Here is a 25027-nt window from a genome sequence, read left to right as displayed (position 1 = left end):
GCTGAATATGTAGTTCTCCTGCAAGCAACAGTTGCATTTACTTAGGCTACTCTTGAATCTGCAGTCATGTTTCGACGTTGGACATGAAAGCCTATAATCAAAGGAAGAACATTTACAAATGCATCAAAAATACAACACCCAGGATTTGGTCTTCTGGATCAGTAGGTTTGTTGGAAAAGTGAACACCAACAGTACCACATGATAAAAGAAAAGGGTGACTTTTGCCTTACTCATGCCATTAAAAAGTGTTTATCAAGAGTCTGAATGCCATGCACAGGCACAGCCAGATCACTTATTTTTCAACGGTTAAAATAAAACCCCAGACTTTTCTGAAGTCCAGTGAACAACTTAAGGCTCATTAGACAATTTCTTCAATTTGCAATTCAGGCATTAAGGAAATCACATTTAATATTGCATGTTTTACATTATGAGGCTCAATACCGTTACAGTCATTTCAAAGCGCTAACAAGTGTCCGATGAGAAGTACGAAGTATAGTGTGTAAGACACACTGAGAATAGTTTCTGACAGAGGTAATAACAGTTTCATGGCTGTTATTGCTATAGCAGAAGGCTGTCATGTACAAATAGACTTTCAGAAACGATTTTTAATTTTGATAAATATTCATATCTGAAGTGGAGGGAAGAGAACAGCACACATTCTACTGCATTACATTAATAACTTATGGATACTGACTCCATAGGACAGATGCAATCTAGCATGTGGAGGCTAGCATTAATAGAAAGACTGATATTGAGCAGAGATTAATTGGATTAAACTATGCAGCAAATGGACAAATATCGGAAATAGCAACATTTATCTTGAATACTCAAAATTCCTGATTAGAGTTTCACAATCCATTAAAATGCACTATTTTAGCATACGATCTAATGGCATAACAACGTATGCAAAATGTACTGAGATGCAGTGAGGCTACCATGAGTAAGCCAGGCCCAGGAGTACATTAATTTGAAAACAATCTGAGGGACTATTTTATAAGCACCTCTAATGTAATAATTTAGGCGCTGCTTGACTCTTCTAAACTTGACAGACAAACTAAAAGTGATGCACCCACATTTTTGTGACTGTGAGGACCAATGTAAAGAGGGGCACAGTAAGAGATCGATTAAAAAAAATAAAAAGCTCACAGATAAACCTATGATGCAATTAACCTTTAAGCTCTATTACACATGGATGTGTTTACCAACATGTTAGTTACTAAACCACTTTAATTATATATTTCAGTACATGTATTCACATACATCGTCACTTCATTTCTGTTAACAGAAGATTTTATTGTAGTATCATTTAAGGAAACAACCATCATGATATTATTGTTCACCTACCGTTGCAGGAGATGAATGAGAGGTGTGAGATAGAGAATCTCGAGTGTTCTCCATTGAGCCATGAATGAGGTACGCCCCGCCACTAGAAATGATCTGGCTTCCACCAACATCCATGGCTATACCCACCATACTGTGTGTGGGAATTGATGTTGGACTGGATACCACAGTGGTCACCGCACTACCCTGGGAGTCGAAGTAGGAAGCACCACTACTTGGGGCATAAATCTGAGCTTCTGCATTGTATGAATAGGCAGCCCGTCTAAAAACAAAATTTTTAAAATGAGTGAATTAATGGAGCATACAATCCTTAGACTCTTGCTTACCTCACCCTTGAAATCATCTTGTGCACTTCCTTAGAAACATGTTTGGATGTCTTAACTAATCACCCTCAAAAGGCTAATAATGGCACCAGGTATCTCAAGTGTATCAGTTTTCATTCAAAAGTGGTCTCATCCTCTAGTAAAGATGCACAATAGACTTCACATAATTAGGTGCAGATGGGACTTTGAGGGTGATAATTATTCTTGACATCTATTTGAAAATAATAATTTTGTTTTGTAGTCTGTGGATTAGCATGACATTTTCTCAATTGGCCAGCAGAACCTCCCCCTAAAGTCTGATATCAAAAGAATAAACATAACACTTAAAGAAAAGATAAAACGAAAAAGCAGGCACCATTTTGTGTGATACTTGGTGGTACAGCAAAAGCAAGAGAGCATATTGTAGGGTTGCCCTGCATTCAAGAAATACTCACTCTACCAAACTAATAGATCATAATTGTGGTAAAACTAGACAAAGAGTTTAATGTCACTGGGGTTCTTCATACATTTACGATATCCAAAGGGGTACACATAAGGAGAGTGATCTTAAACTCATGGGGATTACTGAAAGTTAGTGTGGACTGAAACTTTGGAGTAAAATATTTAGCAAACTGAAGAAACCCTTTTTTTGCACAAGCCGAAAATCCAGTTGTCAGGACCCAGAACAGTGTTGCACTGCAGGCACAGTCAACTCTAAAGGCATGAGTTTAGTCAATTAATTATGCTCTTGAGGTAAGATGACAATTATCAATGCTTGGTGCGGAAGCCAGTGGTTGCTTTCCTATATGTTGTCAATGAAGGACTCATTAGTTTTAAAGACCTTTTTACTTGCAAGTGGCACACATTCTTTGTTTTTTCACATTAAGGTGTTGATATTGGTTTGTCTATGCCTTGATAGCAATTCACCCTTTTTAAGGTAAATGCGTCTGTCTGTTTACCTCTATGTACATAATCCATCCTTCAATTTGCTACTTTACTGTGAATTTTAACAGTCAACCTCGCACACTTTGGATTTCAGTGGTATATGTTTGCTTTGGCCAATCAAAAATGGAGTGAGGAAAAAACATCTGAAAACCTCTAGGCAGATTTCTTTAATATAGTTCCATATTTTTAAAAAAGGGCTCTCAATTTAAAAAAAAAAAAAAAAGAAAAAGAATTGCACCACTGTCACTAGAGTTTCTCACTTTGTCTGCCACCAAAAACTTTCTACAGTGCAAAGGTCACAAAACAAGACACTATTTTTAGACCACCACCATTCTTCTTCTGGATTTGTAATGCTAGTCTTTTAAGAAACAACTTACATTGCTCCGTTGGTGTATACGGTCTCTCCTCCATCCACATACTGCACTTGTGCGGGATATACATGCTGCACTGTTTGGACCTAAAACAAGAATAAAGAAAACATTCTTATAGCTTCAGAAAGGGATATACCCCAGGTTAAGGAAGCAGCATTAATGGACCACCTTTGGAAATGCTGTTGTTTCTAAGGATGAAAAAAATTAGTCAAAAGGTTTAGTGTTTATAGTATATGTGTTCAATATGAAAATATTTGATCAGGATATTTACATAGTTCACTATGCATTTGTTTACTATTACACATTAGACTACATCCATTTCATTAAAGTGGATTTAGGTTTAAAGCAATCAAGGAGAATTAGAAAGCCAGACAGGCAAAGACACCTTCAAATTGGAAAAGGTAAAAAGGCATAGTTTAATATTTTCTGTAAATGCCCATCTCTCAAGAAGATGGATGAAGCGAAAGATTTTTATAAAAATCTATTCCCTGAAACAACTGTTTCAGTTTCATTAGTGAAGGATGTGGATGGCAACCTTTAAAACAATAATGGAATAACAAGAAAAAAACAACCCATGTAACCCATTTGTTATTTACGCATCTCTATTAGAGAGGCTGAGTGAAATCATGCAGCATGCATGTGCTGACAATGTTGATTGGTTTGAATTGGATACTAGGTGCGCGTTTACAATATTTCATGTCCATGCAACAAGAAAAACACCCAGTGAAAGGGATAGAAAGTTATGAACTAGAGAATTGGGCTGCAAGACCTGAGGGCCAATGGGTGGTAGCTCCTAATTTACCGGTTGAAAAAAATGCCAGTGCAGTGAAACTTCTAGCATAAAAGAAATGGGAAAAAAATAAACTATTTCAACTTCTTACAACATAATTTACAAAACTGAGTAGCAGTTTATATAACCACACATGGTTTATGGAGTCACAGGAACCATCTCACCATCCTGTCACTTATCATTCTAGGAAAGGGGCCATTTGTCCCTACAATCTATTGATTACACGGTCACAAAACACCCCTGAGTTACTTGCATACCTTTTCATGCAAAGAACACCTTCCATAAGAGCTGCAATTTGGCCTTATAAAACAAAAGGGAAAGGAATGTATTTCAGGAGTATCAAATCGTGGAACACAATAGCGCATTAGTGGCAATTTCAAAGCTAACTGTGGGTGGGACAAGGGCTTGTGGATTTCATGGGTTTTAATTTGTGGCCTAACCAATATACATCCTCACTAATATATTGCTCTTGGGAAAGCAAATACTACACTTTGGACAGGACAGCCATCTCAGCAATTGACAAGGAAGGTTTGTCATGTCTATTAATCAGCCAGTATCTCAGGAGTCTGCCAGAAAGGTACTTTCTATTAGTCACGTATGGACAGCCACAGATCAAATCACATGGGGCTATGACGACACCAACATAACGTTGAGTGAAAAGATCCTTTGGATAATTTATGCCTGCACAAAAGTGCATTTGCTTCAACACAGCAGGAGCCGAGAATCACTTCCCTCATCCACAGTCCTGAAGATGATCAGTTGGCAAAACGCAAGAGGGATGAAATACCAATGCTTATTCTTGGGACTGAGCTTTTGCAGGATGAACATTTTTGCCCAGATACATCATCTTCCATAGAGTCAGGAATCCTCATTTATATTGGTGTATTTTGTTTTTTAATGTATTTCCACTATATCAAGCACCTTTCACATTATATTTTCATCAATGAACCGTCAACTCACAATACTTGCCCTGCATTTGTCCTTAATCTCCTACTTGACATTCGGATTGCCTTAATCCTAAAATGATCCTTGTTTTGCATTGCGCACACAGGTTTTGCCGTATTACTCCAGATTACTGATGGTCATTTCATGACATTGTACACATGGTTCCAATTTTTAAACATGTATGGGAATTTTTTGTTGACAAAGATAGATGTATAACACAGGTTCCCTGCATTAGATTTATGGTCTCTCTAGCTTTCTAAAGCGAAGATTCAAGATCACTCACTGGTCTAAAAATGGGCAACAATTTAATTTTTTGTGAACATCAACGCAGATCATGAGTCAGAAATTATATGGCCTAGTCTTAGAACAAAGCCTTCCCCTGCCTTTTGTTGGGCAAGCATTTCACAATTGTGCTGTACCCACCATTCATACAAATAATAGCCCACAGATTGTATGTATTATGTTGAATAAGTTAAACCACTTTAGTGGATTTGGCCATGCAGCAATACACTTACTACACTGCAGAAGGAAGACCTCAATGCATCGATCACAGCCAGTGCTTAATTTGAGTCAGTGATTGCAGGTGGAAACCACCAGCACTTTTATTTTTAGGACTAGCACTTATTTTCTTCAACAGACTGATCCAGAGCATGCAAGAGGAAAGCAAAAAATGTGGAAAGAAGGGAGAAAAAGATGGAAAAGCAGCAACAAACATATGAAGCAGTGATAAAGAACTAGCAAGAGTGAGATGAAGAGCAGGAGTGTCCAGCGGCAGATTAAAGAGGCATGGAATAGAATCTAGACAACATGGCCTTAGTATTTGACACTACAACCTTCAGAAGCCCCGGCTGTGGGTTTCTGAAGCAAGCTTTAGGGCCCGTACTTATTCTTTTACAAACTGAACACTGGTCACACCACAATTATCAGATACAGATGGATAGGCTACATGAGCCCATTTTAAGATGATCAGGTTCCCACAGCGCAACCGTCTCCCTTTTGAGGCGAGTAAAATGAGGGTGACAAAAGAAATATGTGTGCCCTCATTAAAAGCCTCAAGAATTTTCCCTGCAGTGTGCATACAAAACCTATAGCACATCCACATTAGACATTGAAGTACTGGAACAACTGTATTTCGCATCCACCAATTCTTAGTAATATGGTGAGGTGTATGCCCTCGCCCTTCAAGAATCACCTATTTTTCATCTGCAATGTATTTGGAAAACATTTAATGTTAAGTGGCTTGCATAACTAAAACATTTCATAACTTTTGTAAGTTTATTCATTATGTCTTAAGAGTGCATACATTTTTAAAGAAATGAATTACTTGTTCCCAAATTCAAGAAAACGATCACTGAAGTTTTCAAATCAGATTAGATCAATGTGCATTTTATTAGTTAAAAAAAAAAAAATTATATATATATATATATATATATATATATATATATAAAAATGCATGTCAAGTATTTTGAGCACAAGCATATTTTGCTAGTTTTTTTTTAAATTACAGTTTAAAAATTAGGTTAATACCCTCTGATTGATTTGTGGACGCAGAGCAAGTGCATCAAAATGAATACAGTATGGATGATGAATGGTCTAAATTTAGTTTAGGAAAGCCTCAACCCCTTAAAATTAAAATGTTGATTTTTAAAGATATTTGTTTGTGAGTTGAATAAAATATTTTATAATTTGTGTATTTGATGACTGATGTTTTCTGTATCTTCGTGTTTTGTTTTACTCCGCAAATCATCGAAAATGCTTAGACCTCGGCTCCGGTAATGACTCAGTTTAGGATTCCAATAATGATGCAGTGGGGTTCCTGGGTTCCAGTAATGATGAAGGGGGAAGGGTCCACAGAATTCAAAAGGCTAAAAACCACTGCTTTACACTATTTGTCTCCAACTCTATCATCTTCGAAAAAAAGGCCTTGTGGAATATGAGTTTTAAACAACTTCAACACTACTAGGGAACTTGGACTTATAAACTGGGGCTTGTAATTTTACAAACTTGTCTTAACTAAGTTACTGTTGAGAAAGCATTTTTCTTTCTTTGTGCAAAAGACGGTCTTCTCAAGAAGTATACAAGGCAAATACAAACATTTGTGTTCATTAATACAGGAATAACACCAAGGCCTAGTCTTCCTTTCACAACATTTCAATCTACTCAAAAATCAATGAGACGCTTCAGTGTATCCTAAAACATCTCAATGCAGAACCTTTAATTTATGGTCAAAAGTGCTCCACTTTAGCATTTACCCATCAGATTCACTGGTTGGCCTCCCAAAGACCAATCACTTCAGTTCCTGATTGTTTACTATTAAGAATCCATAACATTAATGTAACTGTTTCTAGTAATAGAACATTTTTCAATAAACCAACCCTTTAGCCCTTGGCCTAAAATAAGACAGTGAACCAAATCCCAAGTTCACATATTCCTTTCCCTTTTTTATAGGCAACAATTCCAGTTGCATCATTGCTCTCTTGGCATCAAAGGGCATTAAAAACTGGGCTTGAGTCACTGCTTTTGATGACATCAGGCTCTGTACTTGCTGGAAGCGAGGCTGGGGATTATAGTACTGAAGGGCTTTAACGTGGCACCAAAACGGTTTTCATAACTACAGTTGGTTATTGGCCATACAGAGAAACAGACCTATCTGTTGTACTCTTATGTTAAAAAAAAGTTGAAAAAGCATTTTGGGACCTGCAATTATAGCCAAATAAATAAACTCTTGTTCCTGTATGTGTCAAAATAACAAAACCCTTGTTGATGCATATGCCAGGCCCCAGTAGAAGCTACAGAATAGTTAGTTGTGAATGCAGTTGTAGCAGAGGTCAATAAAGTGAACCCTTACTACTACACAGATCACTATAAGACATGCTTTCTCAGACAATCTTTCACAGCATGTGTTTAACGTTGAGATGCAAAGGTGCTGTGTAACAGGCAGGGTGGCAAATTGTGTCATATTTGCTTTTCAGACAAGTGAAAAGAGCTATTTGTGGCAGAGCATGCTCTGTGTAATCATTACCTGCTGTGGTACGTGCTGAACTCTGGGGACAGAGATCTGCTGCACTTGGGCTCCTTTGGGAGCAGAGCCAGTTACCTGGACCAAAACCCTCTGAAAAGAGAAAGACATTCTCATGCAAGTCAGCAAGACTCCACCAGCGCATAAACCACCATGGCGTTTAACTACATTCAAAGGGTCTCCAGCTTTCCATCAATAACATGGAGCACATTACATAACACAAATATGCCAATCCTTTATTTGTTATAAAGAAGGGGAGAGGTTCTATCATTGGTAAGCTGATAAGATTGTCTGTGTCTATTATTTTAAGCACTGAACTCATTTGTGAGGTAAATACTACAAACATAAATATTTTAAAACTCATATAGTAACAAGTACATATGAGACTGGAAAGCAAATTTGTGTAATAATTAACTACATTCTGCTCTACCCCATGGATTGTTGCCCGATTAGAGAAGGGGTGAACATCATGAAATGGATTTAGGAAAAATGACGATGGCGATAAGCAAAATGCCAACATTGGTGGTTCTTTACCTAGAACTATTTAGGGTTCAGAATTGATGGCCTTAATAATCCACACTCTTTCACTACCATGCACTTGTCTTTGTTGTTATAACTACACAATAGTTTTAGGATGCTGGGTAGTACATGCTCAGTTCTGAAGACAACTCAATGCTACAGGAGCACATAGTAAATGTAAATTTTTCCCCGATTTTCCACTGAGAGTGAGAACAGGTTGACTTTATAAAGAACAGAAACAATGATTCCAGTGTTTTAACCTCATATCCGCTTCTCCACCGTTTTCAGAGCTTAAACTTTATTATTTACCTGATGGTGAGCACCAAAAAGAATAAAGAGAAGAACTGTGTTTAAATACTTACACAAAAGTGTTCTAATTGGTTTACATGTATATGTGACTCCAGCTGCTAAGTAGAGAAAAAAACGTGTTGAAACACGTTACCCCTAGTGCCTGCCTGAGTGATGGTGAAACGTTTGACAGCATGTGACAATTAGCTATCTCAGTCTCACATTTTATCAGGGAATCATCGAGCCGATCCATTAAAAGTTTAGGATACAAGTATTGCAAAATTAACAGAAAGTTGCACTGGCATTCCTAAGGTCAAATCGTTTTCCAGACTTTAGTTTTGGCTTAACCATGATCCATACCTTGAATGCTAGAGTTCAAAATGTGGTCAGGATGCATACATTTTAATACAGAGCAAATCTCATAAGTGTGTTTTAACAAAAAGGCATGGAAACGGCTACAAGAAAGATGGTTTCTGAAAAACTAAGCAGGGCAAACCTGCAGCTCAAATTACACATAAACCTAAACAGTTACGAAGCAATAGTTCATAGTGCTAAAAAAAAAAAAACTTTGATGCTTGATGTGACAGATGGCGATTACCTGTTGGGATGCTGGAACAGGCTGGACAACTGGTGCTTGGACTGAAGATGTGCGCATCACAACAGATGTCCCTGAATCTGATCCGCCCTCAGAATTCTGCATCCTCAAATCTAAGGAGACAACACTCTAGGTCAGGCAAAACGAAACACTGTAAAAGTCTATGTTGCATGAACTTGGGAGCTAGTTAGGAGAGTGTATACCATACTGTGGAGGTATGTGCTGGAAAATACAGTCAGCATTTAAATTACTGGATATACATCTCCATCTATATCTAGAGTAAGGACCTAATTCCCATAGACAAAGCATTATTTTTTTTTTTTTACTAATAACTGATATCGTTTAATGAATCTTCATGAAATGCTCAAAACTAGTGGCCTAGTTACTTCAGCTGTTGTCTGGAAAATTTCAAGGTGATCTGTGGAGCGGGGGTGGGGCGGTTCCCAAAACTAGTTTTCCCCTATGCAATTTCCCATAGGAATTTTGAACATAACTACAGCTCGAACCGCTGAACGGAATTACACTAAATTAGGCAGAAAGCTAGCTCTTGGTCCACAAAGAGCCCTTTATGTGATTTGGTGTAAATCCGTTCAGTAGTTTTGGAGATATTAAAAGAAAAAGAAATATAGACATCTAGGGACGTGGATCCACCTGCGGAGAATCCACAGATCCTGGGGAAAAGCAAGGCCTTGACTGGCAGGCTGCAACCAGACTGGAAAGTTGTGCCCACCATTTTCTTTGTTGCTTGGCCCAAGGGAGGGCATAAATGTTGTGGAAAAACACAAACGGGTCAGGTAGAGGTATCCTGACCCCACAGGACATATACAGGGGTTTCCGAGGGACTCCTGATGTGCAAATAAATTGCCCCATTTATTTTATTTTTTTGCCTGATCCACTGATCCATCGCAGGGCCCAGCGTGATCCCCTGTGTAAATCTGTGATGGATCCGAAAGACAACAGAAAAAAAAAAAAAATCATCCACTTACACACCAAATGTCACCAGGTATAACCAAAAGCAGTGCACAGGGTGGGCTTGGGTGTATGTTCTTGGGGAGGTGGGAGGTGGGGAGGAGGGGGGTGATTTGGGGGTGGCCGCAGGATCGGGATATATCTGATATATTTGGAGGCTATGCCTTTCACAGGCATGCCTTAGACGTGCATAGAACATTATATACTGCTCTAGTAGAACTGTCACTTAAAAGGGACAACCATTTTTTGCAGAACCCTATTCTTGATGTACTTCAGTAGATCAGCCTTGAAAAAGTCAAGTTGACGAAACACGTGTTTTTGATTACCCCATCCATATCATGTACTCTTGGACTCTATTGTTACTGTTCTAAATACAGTTTATTGAGTGCTTCAGTAAAAAGTATTGCAAAATGTCAGTGACAACATTATGGTTTTGAACCAAAAAAATTAAAAAACAGAAATTCACCAATTATAGTTAGCAGAGATAAATATACCTTGCGCCCCCACCATGCACTGCTTATGACCTCATATTACATCATTCATGACACGTTCTATGACATAATTTATGACCTCACTGTAGACACATCAAAAGACACCACTGATTACATCATCCAATGAGTGTACTAGTTTGTTTTATAGTGCACAAACTGGCGGGTAACTACCATATTTATTTTCTACCTACATTTGTACAGCCTGTGTCCAGATAGTCGGTACAAGTGTTCACAAAATGCATGTAGTACTAATGCATCAGGTGTGTAAAGGGATTGAACATGTTATAAATCTTTACAGAATAAAGGCAACAATGACTAACTCAGCTGCACATTCCTTCAAATTTATCGGATCGTATTGTCAACAAATATGGTGCTCTAAACACTGTATCACACCTGCAGCCAAGATGTGTAAATCAGAACTGAAAAAACAGACCAGTAAATATAACAAAATAATAGTGGAGCACACACATAAATTCCTATGGGTCCAAATCAATCCATTTGTATGTTAACCGAATCACACAAAAATAATCAGCACAAATTATCTGAGGACATCCGGGTGTTATTCACTTCTACCTTTACTATATCAAAATTACATGAAACTTTGTGTACATTGTTTGTATTGCTGCATATAATTGTACACAGTAGCACTACTATTAAAAAAAATACACACTTTTGCTACCATTAAGATATTAGATATCATAACTGTTGCATTATTGTTCATCTCCACGTCCTATTTCTGCATATATCATATCATTCATCCAGGCCCATTTCTTGGTTTTAAAATGCTTATAGCCAGTTATAGAAAATTTCAGCCCAATTATTGGAGATTACAGCCATGCTTACAGCAAGTTATTGAAAATTACAGCCGACACGTGTTTCGTCCCATTACTGGACTTCTTAAGGGCTTGCTCCTGGTATTAAATGCTTCATAATCTAGCGAAACAACCATCATAATTCTTCAGAAACATAAAAAAACAGCGTTCGCTATGTCTGCTAGATGGGGATGTGCATGTGAATGTATGCGAATGGGGTGTGTGTGAATGTATGCTGAGGGGTGTGTGAATATATGTTGAGCGGTGTATGTGTGAATGTATGCGGAGCGGGTACGTATGTGTGTGAGCGAGTGGGGGACGTGTCTGTGGTCGGTTGGGTGGTGGTGTCTGGATGTATGTGTGCGTTCGGGTTAGGGGGGTGTACCTGCAAGTGTGGGGTGTGTATCTGCAAGTGTGTGGACGTGTGGGCATGCGTGTGCTGGTGACAGGAATGGGAATTCCTGTCACCGGGTGCGTTACCACCAGAGTTTTCATGGCAGGGCGACCACAACGAAAAGCCTGCCGGTTTGCTGGCTCCTATTACGGTCGGCGGTCTTAGTAGCTCACCGCTGGTCGTGGCAGTCAGACCGCTTCAGCGGGACTTGCGCGATGAGACTATTTGACTTAGTCCAACACCGAATTCATAATGCGGTGACCTGGACCTCAGGGACCGCGGTGGTTAGACCGCGTGCATGGCAATCTTAAGACTGCCATGCTCTTAATGAGGGCCTCAGTTTGAACAGGTGACTGCTGACTACTTGTGCTCATTATGTTCCACACAAGTTGTTTGGTACTGCAGAAAAAGTTTCTAGAAGGGCAAAGATTCTATGTAACGACATACTAAGTACTGTAGTAAGAAGCCTTCAGTTATTAGACAATCGTCTCAGCATGACAATTTCTACTTAACATAGAAGACTGTGTGTGCCAGGTACTAACCTACATGAATGTGCTTGTGTTACTTCAGATGATGAGCCATCTGTAAAGTCTTCACCGCAGTATGAAGGCTACAAGTAGTATGATCTTCAGCACCTCGAGGCCTTTGCTTTTTTAAGTGAATAGTCACACTTTGGACACGATTTGCATAGAGCATACACTGTTCATAGTAGATACTTTTAAACTCGGCCATACGATTGGCAGATAGCGACACTCATGAGAATTACACCACAGAGTAAACTCTACATAGTGTGCACACTTAACAGTACCCACTTTCCTACTCATACCCACTTCATTTCTCAATGAGGTTCGGTGAATTTCAGGTGTTTGATACAGGTAAGGACTGAACATTGTAGAGCACTAATAATGTGACAGGGCTTCAGTATCTGGAGGAACTTGGTTTTCCCTTAACATTTGTATACAGATTGAGCACTGTGTGGAGCATAGGTTACCCTTTCATCTGTGGTTCGTAGTCAACATAAACTCAGCTAGCCATGAAGTGTGTGGTATAGGTCAGTGTTGCGCATAAGACAAGCTTGCATGAAAGCAGTATTAACACATCACTGTTAGTCTGAGCTATTTTGCACTTACTTTCATAGCTCTAATGCTATAGTCATTTATAGAGCAATGTGTACAAAAGAATCTTTGATGAGGTCATTAGTGATGTCATCAATAATGTAATTAGAGATGTCATCAGTGAAGCCATAAATTATGTCATAGATCATGTCATTAGTAAGGTAATATGTGAGGTCAAAAAGTGCATGGCGGGGGTGCAGGTTCTAGTTAGCTTTTGCCAACAATAATTGGTGAATTTGTGTTTTTTCTTTTTTTTTTTTTTTTTAGATAAAATTTAATGTTGTCCCTGACATTCACTTAACCACTTTACTTTAACCTTTGTTTTTTTCAGTGAAATTCTATTTTTTTTTATTATAATTTTTTTATTTTTTGTAAACAAAATAATAGTTTATTAAAATACATAAAGCCAATCTGCTGCTGCACATGGCCAAAGGCCCGGAGCAACAGGGAGGAGGGGGAAGTGGGGTACCACAAGGATTTTTTTTTTTTTATGAAAAGGGAGGGTGTCCATGTGGCCCCCCCTCTCGGAGCCTTATTAGACACTGGGGACACCCAGTCCCCATGGCAGTTTTTTTTTTTTTTTAGATGAATAGGGGAGAGGGGCATGTGCCCCCAACCCTGAACCCTATTGTGCCCCATTCGCCAGGGGCAGGTTTTTTTTCAAGGAAGGGGGCAGAGTGTGCCCGCCTCAAGGGGCCTTGTTAGGTTCTGGAGACCCCATCAGGCAACTACTAAAATTAAATGGGAGGGAAACTACGTAGCCTCCCCCTCCCCAAGCCTTTTCTGTCCTCAGGGCCCACACTATTAAAGATGGGCGCCCAGATGCCAACCTAAGACCCATACACTGGGTGGGGGCTGCAGGGGGAGCTCAAGGGCCCATGCAGCTTCAGCCAGCTCCCTGCATGCTGCAAGAGTCGGCATTGCTTCAGACTGGAGGGAGGAGCTACTTATGTTGCTCCATCCGGGCGATAGCAATATTTGGTTCTGCTTCCCTGCTTGCATCACTGCAGGCAGGGAGACCAATCAAAGGTCTGCTCCCAGCTGGTGGAAGAATCTTCAAAGTTCTTGCCCAGTGGGAGCAGACGGTTTGCTCCAGGTTGGCAGGAGATTCTAAAATGCTTCTGCATGGTGGGAGCAAACACAGATTCTCCTGCCTGCACTGGTGCAGGCGGGGAACCACTCAGTTACAGGGGTGGGCTCCCTGGGATATAGCTAGTAAACAGGCCCCGGGGCATTGGCTCCCCGTGGCCAGTCATGGCTCAGGGAGCAGGGCCACATGTCCCCATTTCCCATATACATTAATTTCGCCCCAGGAGTGGGCTGCACAGGGCCTGTGAAGGCTAGGGGAGAGGTGCACCGCCCCCACAGCCAATAATAAAACAAACACAAATGATGGACGGAATGCGAAACCAATCAAACATTCACCCCAGTCACAGATCTGGGTTTGTTCCCACTGGGAACAGGGTCAAGGCTGATTTGCATATGGCTAGGTCAAAACTGGTATGGCATGGCAAGCACAAAAACTGATGGATTTAACCCAGATCTGTGAGTTTTGTGGGTTTTTTTTTTTGGGGGGGGGGGGGGGGGGGGATAGGGAGGTCGCTTGTTTTTCCCCAATTCTTGCAGATATCTGTAATTGTGTTTTTGCCTCCAGAAGAGGTCCCCTCCATGAGGCCTAGGCGGTCAGGGCATCCACTACCCTGATATATAATAATAATAATAATAATAATAAAATAATAATGTATTTTACTTGTTCAGGAAAGGGGACTAAGTCCCAGAGTCCTGTAATGCCTGCCAGCAACGTTTTTAGGTCGAGCCTAAGCATACAGCCTCTTGTATACTTTTAGTATACTTACTTCTGTGGGCTTAAAGCCATTTCATTTGTTTCAGTGTCATTTACAAATCCTTGCTTGCTAGTGGTCAGTCATGCCTCTTTGTCCCTCCTTTTTCTCTTTGGGAGAAAGGAATAAAGACTTTATAATTACGCTTTGTCGTGTTTATGGGTTCTTTGGGGGGGGGGGGGGTGAGGAGGTGTGTGGGGGGGGAGGGGGGGGGAAGAGTTTCATTTATAGCACTTAAATGGACTCCTCACACTGTACTCTTGCTTGCCACGCAGCTCGACTGGAAGGTATTGGAGCGCTTTATTTTTTTGCAGTTTTATATAATGCGAACTTGATACAAAGGTATTACAGCGCTTTACGTGAGCACTAGTTACCTTAGAGAAGAGCACATTAATTTTTGGTAGCAAGGGAAGATTAAGTTATTTGCCCAGAATCACAGGATGTTGAGCCAGCGCTGAGACTCGAACCCAGCTCTAAAGTCGGCAGCTCCGGCCCTTACACCACATCCTCTCCCCTAGGGTTCTTTATCTGGTGCACATTATTGGGGCAGTCTGTGAATAAGCTGTTTTTTTGTATATAGCGCTTGGTAATACAGGTTCTGCCATGCTTAACAAAATCGCTATAATTCATTTGCATCGACCATGCAGAGATTAAGAAGAGAAAAGGTTATGTCAGGATTGTAACCTGTGACATTCTCGCTCTGTCAAGACCTCTGCAGTGGGTGCTTTAACCAACTGACTTTAGTAAAGCTTAACACCAAGCAATAGCACATACTCTTGATAACCTCCAGAGGGTCACCAACCAAGCACATAGGGTAGTTCTAGGCAAGAAGATGGCGAAAGATGTTTTCTCCAAAACGGTGGAAAAGGAGTCGTGACACCAGACCCAAGCACTTGATGGACTCAAAGCTTGATGGCAAAAAATATCTAGCCTTTGGATGTAAATTGTGCCTCTTTAAATAGAGTTCAGTTAGTAAAGAGAAACCATTTTCCTAACCCTGCAGTTCAAAGAAGCTGATACAAGGTTGCTACAGTGAGAGGAGCAGAATATCACAGGACACAAAAGTGGAGCAAACTCCATCGCTTCCTCCTGTCAGAATTCACTGGGGTCACAGTTTTGATGACCGTACTCTCATAGCTACTGTGACCTTACAGATGCCACTTCCAGAAGCCCTGTCTAAAGCAGTGCTTGAGTAGCACTGCTTCCTGTCTGAAGAGACACCACCTCGAATACCCCCCCCCCCCCCCAGTCACTGTCACAGGTGCCGGGCGATTCCCCATCACCATCTGGACTCTGGTGTATGATGATCCACACATCGTCTGTCACAGTCCAGTAATGTTGAACATGCTCTCCTCTATCCAACCACAGGCTTCAAGTAACCACTTCACTAAGTTCCCATCCATCATTTGATGTAAACTCTATGCATTGATTCCGATTGCCGTGGTTACCAAGTACATGGAAAATCAATGTAAAGAAAATATCTTTCTGACCCCATCAAGGGGCCTTTTTCTCACTCCTGCTTCTACTGGTGTTCCTCTCAGTGCTTCACCATGATTCCCTGTGTCTATAGGAATATACGTGTGTTTGTTTATATGGGTATTCATCCCAAAGACTACATCTCAAAGTCAATCCTGGACAGTAACATTAAAGACTCCACAGGCTGGAGATGTTTTAAACAGGAGAACTGTTGTTTCACAAACTGTGGCCACCAGGACCAGCCCCTGCTTGTACTTATGTAACCCAAATGTGTTGTTGTGACTAAAGTCTAATTTTGTATAAGACAAAAAACAGGCAGGATCCATGCCAGACTTGCAGGGTAACCATTGTGTAAGCAAGTTCCATTTAAATTATTTTTTCATAATTTTTCTTATATGTGTATCAAGAAACTGACATGGTTCTGGACCTACCCTGGATTCCCCTAAAAAAAAAAAAAAAAAAAAAAAATCTGACATTTTAATCCTTTTCATAGCCTGAAAAATGCCAATGAACCAGCCCTTTAGGAGCCTCACCGCACACCACTGGACTAGGCGTAAAAACACTATAGTACAAAATCGGGCTTCCTGCTCTACTCTGAGTGGTCCAAACAGATAATTCTGACTTCAAAACCATCAACCAGTGCACAAATGTATGCGCCGAAAACGCACCGTCAAGGCCCAGGAGATTTAGGTACACGTATCAGTTCTACAGAGTCCAGTACTGAGCAGAGGGCTGTCATAAAACTATTAAGCCAAGGCAGTGCTTTAAATGAATACAGAGTATAGGTACTTCTCTATTTCCATTTAAAACACTGACCCCCAAGGTCACAGATGTTGCACCTCTGGAACCTATCCTGTAGACCCATCTACCACTGCAGCTCAGTTTCACCAATCTGCACATATTAAAAGTCTCCTGTTTAGTTAACCTGCCTCTTCTGTTATTCTCTTTGTAACCAGCCAATGCTTTTAAAAGCTAGGCCGGTATTGCAAATGTAGTGGAATAATTTCTAAACGTTTAACACACAGAAATATATGACTGCCACCTTTGCTTTGCGCCTAACTCTTTTGACCCCCTCATTCTCTAAGTTAAATGCCACGAAGGTGCCTCTTTGTGGCTTGCTTGGTGCTATAGATGTTTAGGTAAACACATTAGAAATGGCTGTATCTCTAGAGTAATGTGACAGCTTTGTAGTGTCCTCTCTCCTGCAGTCACATGCCTGGGAGGGTTGCTGTGGCAAATGGTATACATCCACTACACTCCAAACCAAAACACATAGGTAAAATACATTTTCATTTACAACACCAATAGCTCTAACTCTCACAAATGCAAGAGCTATTGCATTGCAAATGTGTGTTCTCATTTTGCTGCTAGCCAATCAGAGTGCTGACTCCCATGGGAGTTTGACTCCTGCGGGAGCAAGATGGTCCAAGGGAAATTAAGTCCCCTGGTCGAATCATAAAGCTTCATGTTTTTTAATTGGCGCTCCTGCTAAAGTCTCTTAAGCTTCTCATGGAACCAACTGTTCAGATATACATTTTTTTTTTTTCCTTAACTACTCACTCACTACTGATCAGATTTACACCAAATCACAAAAGGCGCAATCTTCAGACCAAGATCTAGCTTCCTGCCACATTTGGTGTATACAGCAGTTTTTGCTGGAGCCCTGCCTAAAGACGTCTATGGAAAATACATGGCGATTTTACATTTTGAGACCCCCTCCTTTTTTCCCACCCCCTGCTTGAGGGATAGCACCAAAACTTTCCATGCATAAACTAGTCAAAAAGTAGGACCTTTAAGAAAAGTTGTGGTGATTCGTCAAACGGGGCCAAAGTTATTAGTAACATAAAGAATTATTTTCCTATGGAACAACTACCCTAACTGTAAACCAGGTGGTGACCACCACGGGATAGAGATATAGATATATATATATATATATATATATATATATATATATATATATATACACACACATACATATATATACATACATACACACACTTAAAAAAAACAAAAGGTTACAGGGATGTTTTAGTTAGGCTCACATTTTAAACATACAAAACCATAGAAATTCAGCTGTTCTAGTTAGAGTTATTTCAAGTAACTACAACTGGTGACGTAAAGGTAACTATAATTTGCACCCCCGCCATGCAGTTTTTTCCTCAAAAATGTTACTGCAAATATTACATTGATATTATCAATGATGTTATCCAAGATGTCACGAGTGCTGTAATATGTGGGGTAATTAGTAGTGCATGGCGAGGGCACAAGTTATAATTACCTTAAGGCACGAGTTATAGTTACATAAAATATCTCCACTATAACTGCTGAATTTAAATGGCTTTGTACACCCCCCTCTGGCCAATCCCCTATATTCAAACCAACCCCCTTAGCCGTGTGTGGGGCGGGATTTAGAGCTTAACAAGTCAACATTAAATAGATATATTTGGCCCGAGGACCACTACATCTCCGGGGCTACCTAACAAAAATTGTATAGGGCCACAAGAAACCCCTCCAAGGGCCCCGGCTACTACCACCTCCCTGGGACTACCTTAAAAAAAATGGAGGGGGGCCACATGAACACCCCAACCCCCCCCCCGACCCAGGGGCTACATAGTAAAAAATGATGGGGGGCATGTGGACCCTCCCCTGGGACCACCACCTCCCCAGGGCTACTTACAAAAAATGTTTGATGGGAGGATGGGGTCACCAAGTCCCACATGGGCCTCAGGGACCATCACCTATCCGGGGCAACACATTTAAAATAGTCAGGGGGGCTGTGGAAGCAGTCCCCAGACCCTGGGGGAACACATCCTCCCTGGGCCCATTTTAATAATTTGAACTGGAAGGGGGCCCATGCAGCCCCCACCCTAGGCTGACTTCGGCCCCTGGGATCCAATCTCCAGGGGCCTGACGATATCATCCAGGATGCCTTGGCCCAAACCAGGGCACCCAAAAGTGCTTCATGGGGACCGCGGGTGAAGTTTAAGGACCCGCAACCCAGCCAGCTCCCATCTCCCGTGGAAGCCGGCATTGCTTCTGCACACAGGTAGCAACGTTTTCATATCTTTCACTGCCCACAAGCCAGCATGCTGGAAAAGAGATGAAATCTCTGCTCCCAGCAAGCGGGAGCAGTTTTAACGCGCCCACTTGTTGGGAGAAGACTTTTGTTTGCTTTTGCCTGGGGGACGCCCTCAGCTCCCGACAATCAAAATAAAACAGCTACCTACCGAGGATGGGCACCTTGGGAAGTAGCAGGAGCCGGCCATGGGGTGTGGTGGCCCCTAGGGCCACGTATGGCTCAAAGAAGGGGGGGCATGTGCCTCCCACACTCCTTTGATCGGCACGGGCCGGCTATGGGGAGGTGGTGATCCCCCCCCAGGGCTGTATATGGACCAGGAGGGGGGCCACGCAGCCCCCAAGATGGTGGTATGAGATGGTGGGGGGGGGGGGGGTGGAGCTTGCAGGCACGTGCCCTCCCTCCCCCCCCTTCATAATTCCTACATACAGCCCCAGGAAGGTGGTGATTCCCGGGGCCCAAGGGGTCCGCAGGGCCTACACTATTCTTTTGGTCCACGACTTACTGTAAAATACAATGGGGGAGCCATAAGTGGGCTAGTGGAGCATCCCCTGATCCCTCCCCAAACCTCCCCCTTCATGCATCCACCCCCCACCCCAGGATCACTTAACGGGAACCCAAAGAAACCCACCCCATCTTGAAATCATGATCCCAATTTACTCTCAACAGTCATGATAAATAGCTAATTTGGACACATCCGCAAATATTGGTTATACCATGTTGTATTTCAGTATGTGTGTGCAGCAAAGAACCGAACACTAAAATGAAGTAGATCAGTGTATTAAGAATTGTGTCCATGTTTGTTTATGAGAAAAGATATTCTAAAAGGCATGTTGTATTTCGTCATACTTGTAGAAGTATATAAATAATATACATAGTTTCTTCTGATGGATACACCTACCTGTGGATTCCTCACCTAAAGAATTCTCCCCCTCGCGCCAGCCTCGACGGAAATTTCTTCGAGCTCTGCACGTCGACGATGACGTCACAATCGCCCGACTCCACGCGACGCCGTATGACGTCATCTAGGCAATAAGAAGCCCTCGTCAACGTGCAGACGTCAGTTCCCTTTTTTCCGTGCCTCCGAGTAACTGTTTTTCTTCGAGGCTCACAGAGAGCTACAGTTGCGAATCGACGGTTACAATGTCGCAGCCATGGAAATCCGGTTTTAAGCCTTGTAACCAGTGCGGGGGTCGAATGTCGGTTACCGATCCCCATGAGAATTGCCTCTGGTGCCTTAGCTCCGACCATGAGGTCGAGTCTTGCGGCTCCTGCCAGCGCATGAACCCGAAGGCACTCAAGGAAAGGGAGGCAAAATTGTTCTTGGCCCGTTCCAAGAAAAGGAAGGAGAGGCGTCATCGGAGGGATTCCTCTTCAAGATCCTCGAGGGCTCATCATCGCCATGGTGACTCTCGGCGCCGTCACGACTCCCGGCGCCGATCGAGTAAGGGACGGTCCCGGTCCAGATCGGCATCTCCGTCAGCTCGGCGCCGTCCGACGTGGGAGATTAGCCCGACCGTCACCCCTCCACCTCCTACGACCCCGACTTCACTTGGGTCGGTTTTCGAGGTCGAGCCTCTTCAGAGGCCAGAGGGTTCTCCTAGCCAGGAGTTACCTGGCCCATCTACGGCATCTATGCCGGCGCCAGTGCAACAGCAATACCCGCCTTTCCCAGCGCCGGGTACGGATCCTGCGGCTTTTTTGAATGTCATGTTTAATATTTTTTCCACCATGGCGCCGAGTGGAGGACAAGCAGGTCCGTCAGGCCCTTTGGCCTTTAATTTGGGTGTTCCGGCGTCTTATAAGTCGATGCCTTTCACGCCGTTTTTGTCTGCTGCAGCTGAAGCGGTGCTGATGCCCTTGACGTCGCCTAGGAGACCTGCTACACCTGCTACGGCGCCGATGGATTCACCTCGGATCCAATCCACAGTCAAGGTTCATGTGGAGCAGGAGGGTCCAGCGTCGGATGGATCCGAGGTTCGGCGCAGACGGAGATCTTCGGCGTCAGCCGACGCCGGGTCTCGAATCTAGGCTTCGATCCAGACGTCTGGCTTTGCGCCTTCTGGAGGAGGAAGAATACAGCAGACAACACCTGGAAGAGGGTGAGATCTTGGAGCTTTCCGGTGACTTTCAAGGACTTGATACTGCAAGTGGCATCGACACCTCCCCTGAGTGGGATCTAGCTTCCCCTGGGGAGTACACTGAGGAAGCTGCTTCTTTCCATGCAGTAATACGGAAGGCTGCAGACTTCTTAGATCTCCCTCTTCCGGCTGCGGAGGTGAAGAAGAACCTGTTGACGGAGGTGTTACATCCAACTTCTGTGACGGCAGAGCCTCTCTTGCCTTTTAATGAGGCTCTTCTAGATCCTATTAAAGACATCTGGAAAAAACCTGTGTCTTCAGCGGCTGTCAGAGCGGTGGCACGACGCTATCGGGCGGCACCAGGTGACCCTGTCTTCCTCTCCAAGCACCTGACACCGGAGAGCTTAGTGGTCCAGGCCTCCTGTTCTTCCAGGTCCTCTCCTGGCTCGTTTCCCGGAACCCCTGCAGACAGGGAATCGAAGAAAATGGACCATTCTGCCAAAAAGGCCTTTTCTTCATGTAGTATGGCTTTAAAGTCAACCAACGCGACCTGCATTTTGGGACGTTATATCCACGTCCTTATGGAGGAAGCGAAAGGCCATCCAAACTTGTCCCAGGAAATGTTACAGTTGCTGACGGACGCTCAGGCGGCGGCGACCCAGGTGATCCAGTCTGGGTTAGACACTTCAGACTCCGTGGCAAGAGCTATGGGCACGTCCATAGTTTCCAGACGACAATCTTGGTTGCGTTCATCTGGCTTTTCATCAGATGTGCAGGCGACTCTCCTGGATCTGCCCTTTGATGGCGAAAAACTCTTTGGAACAAAGGCAGATTCTGCTCTTGAACGATTTAAGGAGAGCAGAGCCACAGCGAGGTCGCTAGGACTTCAGTCAGCTGCCTCATCCTCCTTTAGATCTTATAGGAGGTTTAGGGGTTTTGGACATGGCTCCTCCTTTCGTGGCAGATTTCAAGGACCACAACAAACTGCAAGCTCCCTGCCATACAGATCCTTCAGGGGCAGGGGCAGAGTCCGAACAAGAGGAGCCACCCAGCAGCACTCTGCCTCTTCCTCTTCCTCTTCCTCGTGAGGGGTGCAGCAGGGAAAGCAGCCGTAGTCCTCCACCACTCCCTGTCCACTTGTCTCCGGTAGGGGGGAGACTTGCCCATTTTCTTCCGATGTGGGAGTTTATAACAACGGACTCTTGGGTCATCGACATTGTGAAGAAGGGGTACGCTCTTCCCTTTCGGGAATTCTCTCCTCCCTTCCCTCCCCGCCCATCCTTCTGTTCGGAAGACCATCTTCTGTTATTACAAAAGGAAGTGTTGTCCCTATTGGCAAAAGGCGCAGTAGAGTTGGTTCCCGAGCAAGAGAGGGGTCAGGGCTGTTATTCAAGATACTTCCTGATCCCCAAAAAGGATGGTCGGTTAAGACCAATTCTGGACTTGAGGACTTTGAATTGGATCCTCAGGCAGGAAAAGTTCAAAATGCTGACCCTTTCACAGGTTCTTTGGCGTTGAACGAAGGAGATTGGATGGTGTCTGTCGACTTGCAGGACGCATATTTTCATATTCCGATCCCCAAATCGCACAGGAAGTATCTCCGGTTTGTGGTGGGATCGCAGCATTATCAGTTTGCGTCCTCCCATTTGGTCTTACTTCAGCACCTCGAGTCTTCACAAAGGTGATGGCGGTGGTAGCGGCAGAGCTCAAAAGAAGGGGGGATAGCGGTGTTTCCCTATCTGGACGATTGGTTGATCAAAGCCAAGACTCCCGAGCTCATGCATCGTCATCTCCAGTCGACAACTCAATTGTTGTACGACCTGGGTTTTTCAATCAATGTGCCCAAATCTCACCTGGAGCCCTCTCAACACCTCCTGTTCATAGGGGCAGTATTGGACACGACATTGAATCGGGCCTTTCCTCCGCCCCAGCGGGTTCAGGACATCCAGGCGTTGATTCCAATGTTTCGAAATGGAGCGGTAGTTCCAGTCCTCAAGGTCCTTCGTCTGCTCGGTCTGTTTGCATCTTGCATACTGCTGGTCACTCATGCACGCTGGCACATGAGGGCTCTTCAGTGGTGCGTCCGCAGGCAGTAGTTTCAGCACAAGGGAGATCTTGAGGAATCAATAAAGATCTCCAGAGACACTGCAGTGGATCTTCAGTGGTGGCCAGCGGTCGACAACCTGTCACAAGGAAGGCCGTTCTCGCTGCCGCCACCAGTGTCCACAGTGGTAACGGATGCTTCCACTCTAGGATGGGGAGCTCATCTGCGGGACCTGGAGGTCAAAGGCCTTTGGTCTCCAGTGGAACAGAGATTTCACATCAATCTGTTGGAATTGCGGGCAGTACGTCTGGCTCTCAAGGCCTTCCTCCCTTCCATTCGCAGTCAGTCAGTCCAGATCCTAACGGACAATACTACTGCAATGTGGTATATAAACAAGCAGGGAGAAGTGGGATTGTATCTTCTCTGCAGAGAAGCTCTTCGACTCTGGTCCTGGCTTCAGGATCACAAGATCGGCTTGGTAGCACATCATTTGGCCGGGGCTCTGAACGTGCGTGCGGACGTTCTCAGTCGACGCAACTCGGTCGACCATGAGTGGCGTCTTCATCCAGATCTGGTTCTGTACATATTCCAGATGTGGGGATATCCACAGATAGATCTGTTTGCAACTCAGGAGAATGCGCAGTGCCCGCAATTTTGCAGCCTCCAGTATCCGGTGCAAGGAGCTTTGGGGGACACGTTTCAGATGTCCTGGAAGGGTCAGTTGCTTTATGCGTTTCCCTCCATACCCTTGATTCCTCAAGTTCTGAGGAAGATCCGCCAAGACCGAGCCCAGGTCATCTTAATAGCTCCGGATTGGCCAAGAAGGGTGTGGTATTCAGACCTTCTCCAACTCTCTCAGTGCCCTCCGCTCCGTCTCCCTTACAGGGTGGACCTCCTCTCGCAGTCGCAGGGGCAGATTCTACACCCCCACCTCCAGATCCTGCACCTTCATGCCTGGAGATTGAACGGGGCAATCTGAGTGCTTTTTCTCTCCCACCAGAAGTGGTGGATGTTATTTTATCGGCCAGGCGACACTCCACCAAGTCGATCTATGCAAGTCGTTGGGCTAAATTTGTATGCTGGTGTGGAGAGAATAGAATTGATCCCTTAAAGGCTTGTTTGTCTGACATATTGTCATTTGCTCTTTGCCTGGCACAGAAGGGTTGTGCGGTTGCCACGGTCAAGGGTTATTTATCTGCACTGTCGGCTTTTCTGTGCCTTCCTGATCAGCCTTCCTTGTTTAAATCTCCAATTGTTTTAAGGTTTCTAAAGGGGCTTACTAACAAATTTCCACCATCACCATGTGTTATGCCCAGTGGGACCTTAATTTGGTATTAACATTTTTAATGGGGTCCCCATTTGAACCGATGCATTCTTGCTTTTTGCGGTTGCTAGTTCTCAAGACTGTGTTCCTGGTGGCCATAACATCGGCCAGAAGGGTCAGTGAGCTTTAGGCTCTTAGTATAGAGTCTCCATATCTTTCTTTCTATAGAGACAAAGTGGTGTTGAGGACCAAGGCGGCTTTCCTCCCGAATGTTGTTACACCCTTTCACTTGGGGCAGTCTATTACTCTCTCTTCCTTTTACCCTCCACCTCATCCATCCAAGGAGGAA

General features: G+C 43.3%; 1 protein-coding gene across 3 annotated transcripts in view; it reads right to left on the bottom strand.

Moving 5' to 3' along the window:
• RFX2 (regulatory factor X2) overlaps positions 1 to 25027 on the bottom strand; it is a 163724-nt gene that overhangs the window by 99699 nt on the left and 38998 nt on the right. For 2 of the 3 annotated variants that reach the window (XM_069216388.1, XM_069216389.1), the window contains 4 exons: positions 9119 to 9228; positions 7717 to 7806; positions 2966 to 3045; positions 1345 to 1603 (listed from right to left, as the gene is read on the bottom strand). In XM_069216388.1, coding sequence (XP_069072489.1) covers positions 1345 to 1603; positions 2966 to 3045; positions 7717 to 7806; positions 9119 to 9228 — 539 coding nt within the window. The remainder of the gene's footprint in view (positions 1 to 1344; positions 1604 to 2965; positions 3046 to 7716; positions 7807 to 9118; positions 9229 to 25027) is intronic. The other variant, XM_069216390.1, reaches the window with a different exon arrangement.

This window comes from Pleurodeles waltl, chromosome 12 (assembly GCF_031143425.1).
Source record: "Pleurodeles waltl isolate 20211129_DDA chromosome 12, aPleWal1.hap1.20221129, whole genome shotgun sequence".
Taxonomy (NCBI): Eukaryota; Metazoa; Chordata; class Amphibia; order Caudata; family Salamandridae; genus Pleurodeles; species Pleurodeles waltl.
Note: the sequence above shows the minus strand (reverse complement) of the source record. Positions and strands in the feature narration are given on the sequence as shown.